The sequence below is a fragment of the Grammomys surdaster genome, unplaced genomic scaffold, assembly GCF_004785775.1.
Source record: "Grammomys surdaster isolate TR1022 unplaced genomic scaffold, NIH_TR_1.0 150, whole genome shotgun sequence".
NCBI lineage: Eukaryota > Metazoa > Chordata > Mammalia > Rodentia > Muridae > Grammomys > Grammomys surdaster.
In genome coordinates, this window is record NW_021604608.1 from 20,315,757 (window position 1) to 20,324,551 (window position 8,795).

Below are 8,795 nucleotides of genomic sequence, written 5' to 3' on the forward strand. Positions count from 1 at the left end.
CTTCGGAGGCAGACAGGCTGTGAGGATGGTGATGGAATGGAGGAAGCGGTGAGTTCTGTCAGACACATGAGATGCCAGGGAAAGGGAGAAGTGAAAATTCGCCGGTTACCTCTCTCTGAATCCGGGAAGGCATGAGGGAAGAGCAGAAACAGCGGGTTAGCATCCGTACTGTATCCAGTCTACAACGCAGCTCTCAGCGCCGACATCCCCCCATGGTTCCCAACTTTGCAGCCATTAATAGCCTTTCTGTGCTTATTTTAGCCGAACCCTATCACCCAGAAGAGTGTATTTCGAGCCACACTACGATGAAGCCAAGAGTTGCCAGCTGAATTTGCAGAGGCAACAGATCAGCCGGGGGAGGTAACCAAGCTTAAAATATCACAGTCAAGTACAGGAGACTGTTTGCAGGAAACACTGGCAGGGAACTTATCTTCAGTCTCCAGCCCCAGCTTCACACACACACACACACACACACACACACACCCCACCCCACACACCACCACCAGCACCACCAAACATACAGAATCAATCAAGCAAACACAGCCTTACCTGCTTCACGGCCCCTGGACATTCAATTAGAGCTGCAGCCCTGATCCCCAGGAGCTTTAATGAAGCCCTTATCAGGCAATGGGGAGGGGTGTAGGGCCGAAGTGGGAAAGAAAGAGGTAGGGGATGAAGACTTCAAGGGTGCAGGTACAGAGACATGCCAAGAGGGGGTGTGGGTACAGAGAAGTGTCAGGGAAGAAAGGAAAGGGGTGCAGAGAGAAGTAGGGAGCATCTTGGGGTTGGGGGTTGGAGACAATAGCAGGCTTTGAGTTTCCTGCTTAGAGCTACCCAGAGTTACCAGGCGACCCTAGAGATGTTACTGAGCCCCCATCCCTTTCTGTTCTGTCAGAGGCATTACAAAAGGGCCCAGAGGCAGCATCCTCTAAGTGGCACAGGTGTTCTGTTGAGTAACAGTCTGAGGAAGCAGAACACTAGACAGCTAAGCCATGAGAAGTGATGCGGCTGCGGGGTTCACAGGGACCTGCTCCCTCTCCCGCACACCAGACCTGCAGCTGCTGTCACCTAGGCCAGGTGAGGGTGACAGTTAATATGCAATCAAGTATATGACCAGATGGTGAACTAGAAGGATGAAGGGAGCCATCACACTCCACCTAAGAACAATACTTGTGGCATACTCCCACAAGAGGGCGGGAGTGTGTGCCCACAAACCTTAGCGGAAGCTACAATGTCTCAGATGTAAAGCCATGAGAGAGCTTAGAGTGCATTTAAGAACTTGTACCATAGAAGGCTGCAGTGGGCCAGGTGGTGGTGGTAGTGCACGCCTTTCATCCCAGGACTTGGGAGGAAGAGGCAGGTGGATCTCTGAGTCTGAGGCCAGCCTGGCCTACAGAGTGAGTTCCAGGACAGTCAAGGGCTACACAGGGAAACTGTCTCAAAAAAAAAAAAAAAACCAAACCAAACCACACCATACCAAAGCAAGCAAAAACAACAAAACAAAATAAAGCAAAAAAAAAAAAAAAAAAAAGGCTGAAATAACATAGCATAGCACCAAACTGTCACCTTAAGGAAGAGATCACGGAGGATATTTGTATGAATATTATATAGCAGGCACAAGTGAATTGTACACATCTACCTCCATATTCAGGGAAAATCACTGTGATTAGCATGGGCCAAGCACCAGCACAGGTGACACCTCTAATGTTTATGATTACAATAGCATACCGTATCCATTGAGCTCTGGGGTCATAAGGTCCCTGCAGGCCCTACCAGCAGTCTGACAAGGTCATTAGTAGGGTGTTCATGGACACAGGGGAAAACAGGCTCATGGTGAAGACAGGGTGTGTGATGGACAAGGAACCTGGGATCTTAGAGGACCAGGCAGCTCAAGTTTCCAGGAGAGACTCTTTAGGCTTAGGAGGTAGATAGGGTTTAGGATCTTCCATGATGGGACTTAAGCTTCTCATTGTCAATTTATCAGGTTCTCCCAGTGTGCCGGGCTCACAGTATTAGATAGATGACAGACTCCCGACCTAGGCGACTCATCAGTGAAGAGGAGACAGAGACACTAGCTCAGGGCATTCACGAGAAATGAGATTAAATGAGATGGCATTTAACCAAGATGCAATGACCTGCATTTGGGGAGCTTTTAGCACAAAGTCACAGAATGGGTTCCTGTCTCGGTTAGGCTGGTGTGGGCAGCGTTTGGCCTTGAGGGCCTCTTTGGAGGTTCTAGCAGGGGACTGCAGCTATGTATATACCCTTGACTGGAGGATGGTCTTCCTCTGCGGGAGAAGGTCATCTTCAACGAAGCATGTAGCTTTGGAAGGGCACACGTGGGACAGAAAGGGAGTGGGAGGGCATTTGTCTAGCCAGCCAGGTCAGCTGACTCAACCATGGTTATCAGTGAGATGACAGATGTCACCGGCCTATCGCCCTTCTATCTACAGGTGGCTTCTGAGGGACACTGTCTCTCATGGGAAGACATTCACCTAGGAAGGGAACATTTCTTAGACTCACGGGAAGACATTCACCTAGGAAGGGAATGTTTCTTAGACTCACTGGATATTCTAGCACATTCTCCTCACCCTGCTACCTTTTGCAAGCTTTAGAAGTGACGTTTTGTTCATCAGTGACCCAATGGAGTCTCAGGTTTCCTACCTTAGACACAACAGGCTCTTAGAATATCCTTCCAGCCAGTTTCTTCTTTTAAGGATAATAGTAAAAAATTTTTTTCCTTTAGGAAGAATGTGCAAGTGATGTTTCTTCTAGCAAGGGCTTTTAGTTTCTCACTCCTCTCAAATGCCTCTGTCTAGCGTATGACAACTTTGCACAGTAGCCCGAAATCTAAAGACTGAGAACAGGATGTTTTCTTTTGTGTATAGCCCTGGCTATTTAAACTCATTTGAACAGACAACCCTGACATGCAGCTGCAGTGTTTCTCCCTGCAGGAAGACCTGGGAAACATCTAAAAAGAGTTAATTCTTTGGGGCTTACAAGATACTGCTTGCTTTAAGTGTTGAAGTAAAAACCAGCCATAAAGAGAGATTTCAGGGGAGCTCTGAAATGTCATTGGAAAACCTCAATGAGTCACAGACAGCGGTAGCTGCTCCACCACTTGCCATGTTTGCTAAATGAGAAACATCAACAACAAAAACCCATCGGCCCAGAGCTGGGCTTCACAGGAGATGAGCCGTTCTGAGAGTGGAGGAGGCTAAACTTAGTCAGCCGCAAGCCTCCTCTCTTCACAGCGTAGACGACGCCAGCGGGAAGAATCAAGTCCCAGGATTAGTTCCACTCAAGTAGCTCACCAGGGCTGCCTGATCAGCATGCTCCTGCTACAGTTCCTTGCAAAAACAAATGCAGGAAAACGGGGCACGGTTTTCCTTAATACACACCTCAGACAACAGAACTACTTTGTCATGTGCATTCCTAAAAAACAGCAATAGGAACGGCATGCCAGAGCAACACGGTAGAGTACGGTTCTTTGAAAGAGGACGTCACATTTGTGTCCTGGGCAAGCTACTTCCTGTTAGTATTCTGTTAAACTCCACCTCCACAGTTACCTGGCAGTGGCCCCGTACGTTCCTCCCCATAGTTACCTGGCAACAGCCAGGTAGGCCTGCCCACTATAAAAGGGGCTGCTTGCCCCCCTCCTCTCTCTCTTGTTCTCTCTTGCTCCGTTGATCCCTACCTGCAGGCTCTCTGTCCCCTCTCTCCTCCCCCTCCCCCTCTCTCCACGTGGTCATGGCGGGCAGCTACTCCTCTACCTCTCCGCTCTCCTTCCGCCCCAATAAACCTCCCAGCGGAACCGTCTGGTCTGCTGTGATCTGTCCAAGCTGCGCGCGACCTTTCACTTCCTACTCATGCAAAATCACAACCATCCCTTTCTCACACCCAGGCTCACAGAGTAAGCCTCTGCTATGGCCCTGCTTGTCCACTATGGTGGACCCTTAAATACTTCTCTTTATCACTGTGGATCTTTAGAACCTCTGGATGCAGAGGTGACAGGGAGCTGTGGTGTTAGAAGTCTTGCACTTGTTTTTGCACCCGACAGTCCTTTTTCCCACCTAGCTTAACGTCCTTGATTGACTGACTTTTATTATCTGTTTGTCCTTGCTTGGTTGGGGCCCTTGGCTTCTTTGTTCTCCAACTTCATCTGTAATGTGAGCGAACCAGTGAGACATATATCTTTACAGGGGGGAGAGTTGATCCACAGAACTCCTGAGCTATCATGGGTGGCGGTGTGAATTGGATGTGAACATATGGGTGGGGCAAGAAAGGCAGGTCTGTCCCCCCATAACTTGTCTTGGATTACCACCTCCTTTGTGACCTCAAGTAAGAGTTCCCTGCATCACAATTTTATGTTCAGTTCTGGAGGGGATGGAACTAGAGGCCCTGCAGACCCCTGTGGACTCTCCACCTCGGTACTGAAGTGAATAACAAGTTTATGCAAATTACCCATCTGGTTTCTGGCGAGATTCACCGCGCTTCAGCTCAGGGACAGGTTTTCTTTCCTGCAGCTGAAGATGACTGGAACACCTGCCTTGAACCAGGGACACTGTCCTTTCCAGGGCATACTTCTTCCCCCAGCTCCTGCTACCAGCCCCTGCCCCAGTGGCAGCCATGAACTGGGGCCAGAGAAGTCAGAGTGCCTGAGGATTTACAGTGGGGTAAAGACATTGAAATGCAAAGCACACTCTTCTCAACAAAGGATTTCTCGTGATTGCGGAGAGAAAAGACACAATAGTTAAACTGGTAGCTCACAGAAGAGGGGGGAGGTATATTTGAAAACAACCAAGGAATAGGTGTCTTGTTTTGGTTTTTCCCTGCCAAGTCCATCTTGTGGAGAAGAGTTGAAGAGTTCCAGCTTCCCTTTGTACGGATCAAAAGTGAAACACAAAGCTTGCCTCTCTAACCGAGAGGAAATTTTAACATTATGTTTTCAAATTGGGGGTGGAGGGAGAGTAACTCATGCCACTCCCCAGTTTCGAGAGAAAAGTTTGAGCTCATTAAATAATATGTGTCATACATGAACGGTGAAGGCGTGGCTTTCTTTTTGAAAGCAGAGAAGGCACATGCCACCCAGAAGGCTTCTATCTGACAGAGCAGAGGAGTGTATGCTGTTTGCTGAAGACTCTGATACAGATTAGGGAGATGACAGCTCTCCACACCGTGTAAGAAGCATCTGCAGTGGAAAAGCACCTGAGGACTCATAAGACTCCTCATGAAACGTGAAGAGGTGAGGGAAAACAAAAACCAAAAACCCTAAAGCAAAGCCACACTGTGCCTGTGGGTGAATTCCCTTCTTCTGTAAATCCACTTGTTTGGGTGGATGGGGGGAATACTAGGGTAAGCAGCACATCAAATGGTTTTTTATCATGTCTCACTTAGATGCCAGTATTCTTTTTGTTGTTGTTGTTGGTTTTTTGGGTTTTTTTTTTTGTTTTTTTGAGACGGGTTTCTCTGTGTAGTCTTGGCTGTCCTGGAACTCACTCTGTAGATCAGGCTGGCCTCGAACTCAGAAATCCACCTGCCTCTGCCTCCCAAGTGCTGGGATTAAAGGTGTGTGCCACCACTGCCCGGCTAGATGAAAGTATTCTTGATAATCTATAAATTCAACAGTGTCTAAAGAAATACAGACAACACTAGAAAGAGTAGTCACTGCTACTGAAATAAGCACAGGTAGTCTCTGGTCATGAGGCATGTTTTACAAAAGGGAATCCAAAGTCCAGGGAACTTATGCTATCTTGCTTCACTCCCACAGGTAGCAGGAGGCTGTCTGCCCAGGAGTGTCTGGGCTACACTCAATTGAGCTCTTCCCATTCTGCGTGTGTCGTGTGGGAACCTGATGCCTGAGCATGGCTCTAGGCAACTGTCTTTGCTTAGGGCCCTCTCCTGCAGGAGATGTGGCCTTGGTTCTTGGGACTGTTCTCTCCCTTCCTCCCTTTTCTCTGTCTGTCTTTCTCTGTCCCCACCAGACTATGGTTCTTCAGTGCTGGGGCCAACAACAGTAATTACCTGCTGTGTTCTTCTGTCTTCTTCCATTACTCTCCAGCCTAGAGCCACCCCCCAAATTCCCTGCCTTCCCAACCCTGTAACCCCAGGCTCCCAAACATACCAGTCTCTTCCTGCTTTTTGTCTATTACCCATCACCCCATGTTCTGTGCAGGTTCCCTTCGATCAATCACCATCGCCCCTAACAGGCTCCACTGTCCCCAGTCACAGCTAACTATAACTATATGAATTGCCCTGATTATATACTCATAAGTTCTCCCTCTCTTCCCCGACTAAAACATCAAGTCCAGGTGAGCAGGGGCCTTTTATCTTGATTACCCAACACTGGCTGGCACGGGGCAGGCAATCAACAAGCCCTTTGGGATGAATGAATAGCTTGAACAGAGAGCATTCGTGCCTTCCCTTGCCAGCCGTAGGCATACTGGTGAGAACCTAAGGGAACTTTGTGTACCCAGCTGGCTTGGATTTCTCTTTCTCTTACTGTAAACTCACAGACAGTCCTTTAAAAATGACTTCAGTTCATATCGCATTTCCATGCCATCTGAAGTCATGTCGTAAGACATCCACTTCGCTGCAATGGGCAGGAGGTGAGCTCTTGGAAGTTCGTTAGTCTCTGGTGACTAGGGGAGAGCAAAGCACATCTGTCCTCTGTTCATCTCCAGCTACAGTGACAATGACAACAGTGACAATGATGTTTCTAGGGTCCCTAACCAGATTCCTTCTTTGGGACATTTGTCTAAACGGAAAAACAGTTCCTCTGTTCCTGCAAATCAATACATAAATTTCCCCCATATATAGATTTCTATCAAGATTTATTGGCTCCGCATGGAATTTTCTTTATGTTTGTACTCTGAGAAATAAACTTTAGCTTGTTACTCAGGGAAAAGAGCCAAGATAACACGTGTGCAGAAGAGAGGAGGACAGGTAGAAAGCTGTGGGAGATCCTGAGAGCACCTCTCCTGAGGGGCACAGTATCCCAGCAAGAGTTCCCTTCTTATAGTGTGACACGCTTACGCTTTTCCTATATAGCAAGCTCACTTATTATTTTTAAGCTGTGTGTGTTCACATGCATGTGCACACACTTGCTCACTGTTTATATTATGTCATGTAGCCCCACACAAATATATACACACATGTATGTATGTGTTTGACTTAGAGCCTCGGGCATTCTAGAAAGGGGCCTTGCTCTCAAGCTGCCTCTCTAGTCTTGCTTTTGTTTTGAGTCAGGTGCTTGCTAAATTGCTTAAGCTAGCCTTGAACTTTGGATCTTCCTTTCTTGGCCTTCCAAACAGCCGGGATTATAGGCTTGCATCACCAGACCTGTCCTTCAAGAAAGTCGGTCAATCAATCAATGAATCTTAAGAAAATAAAAATGGCAACACTGTCGATGCATTACTCCAGCTTTACTGTGTGAATTCACCTCTCTGTTATTATCTGTATTTGTTGATATTTGGTAATTCAAACAGACACATCATGTAAAGGAAGAGTGTGTGCGATTAAACAGCCTGACCTGCAGAAATTCTTTTTGGAGGCTGTTTTTCAGAGCTGGATAAAGGTAACTGGGCCTTCTGACTGCTACAGGACCAAGAAAACAAAACAAAACAAAAATAAATAAATAAATAAATAAATAAATAAATGTTTATTTCAGCTGTCACTGTAGGTTATTATTTTACTCGCGTGTTCTTAGATCAGGACTTAGTAAAGTATGACCTGCTACAAATGCATTTAAATGTATAGAACACAATGACACCAATCCTCTTAGGTGTAGGTCAAGGCTGTATATGCTATAGGCAAGATAGCTTACTCAGAGGCCACAATGCCAGCAAAGACTAAACACTGACTGCTTGGTCTTTGCAAGAAGAGTCTCCGAACCTGTTCTAGATGACTGGATTCAGCAGTGCCATGCATGAGGTGGGCACATGCATGAGGTGGGCACATGCATGAGGTGGGCACATGTGTACCGAATGGTTTCTAGAGCACCCAGTGCAAAAGAGGAACATACAGTTGCCTGCTAAAGAAATTATTTAAAGTTTCAAGATGGTAACTGATCCTAGCACCACCGAGGGAAGAGAAAAATCAAGATCATATCAGCGGACCAAGCGTGGGGCCCGGTGGCAGGGCAAAGCACTAGAAGAATTCTTATTATAGATAGGTGACAGACTCCAGCACTGGCTCCGTGCACTAGTTCATTTTGGTTTGCTAAAAATTACCAGAGACTAGGTACTTTATACAGAAAAAGAAGTCTGTTTAATTTATTGGGGATCCAGGAGCATGCCACCAGCTCAGCTCTGGTGACAGTCTTTAGCTACACTGTATGTGGCAGAAGCATAGGGTCACTGGCAAACAGGAAGCTGGAGAGATTTGAGAGGCTTCTAGGCTCACTTCTAAACTTCAACTCTCATGAAACTTCCTGCATTAATAACTTACAGGATGCTGCCCCGTGACCCAATTTCTGTGCACTAGGACCTAGGTATTAAAGACGCATTACCTTAACATCAGCTAAGCAAGGACCACGTTTCCAGCACATGTACCTTGGTAGATAACCTCAAAGTGTAAATACCATTAACAACCAAAATGTAGGAACAGAAGACTCTCCAATTTGTAAATCCTCTAGGCTGCAAAAAATCCAGCTGTGGATACTGCTCAGTGATAGACACAAAGCCCTGGGTTCAGTCTCGGTCAGTCAGTCAGTCTATCTGTCTGTCTGTCTGTCTCTCTCTCTCTCTCTCTCTCTCTCTCTCTCTCTCTCTCACACACACACACACACACACACA

General features: G+C 46.9%; 1 protein-coding gene across 17 annotated transcripts in view; it reads right to left on the bottom strand.

Moving 5' to 3' along the window:
- Apbb2 (amyloid beta precursor protein binding family B member 2) overlaps positions 1–8,795 on the bottom strand; it is a 333,919-nt gene that overhangs the window by 25,055 nt on the left and 300,069 nt on the right. For 9 of the 17 annotated variants that reach the window (XM_028765358.1, XM_028765356.1, XM_028765357.1 and 6 more), the window contains one exon: positions 110–115. The exons of the other annotated variants lie outside the window; for them this stretch is intronic. In XM_028765358.1, the coding sequence (XP_028621191.1) occupies positions 110–115 (6 nt within the window). The remainder of the gene's footprint in view (positions 1–109; positions 116–8,795) is intronic. 17 annotated transcript variants of the gene reach the window in all.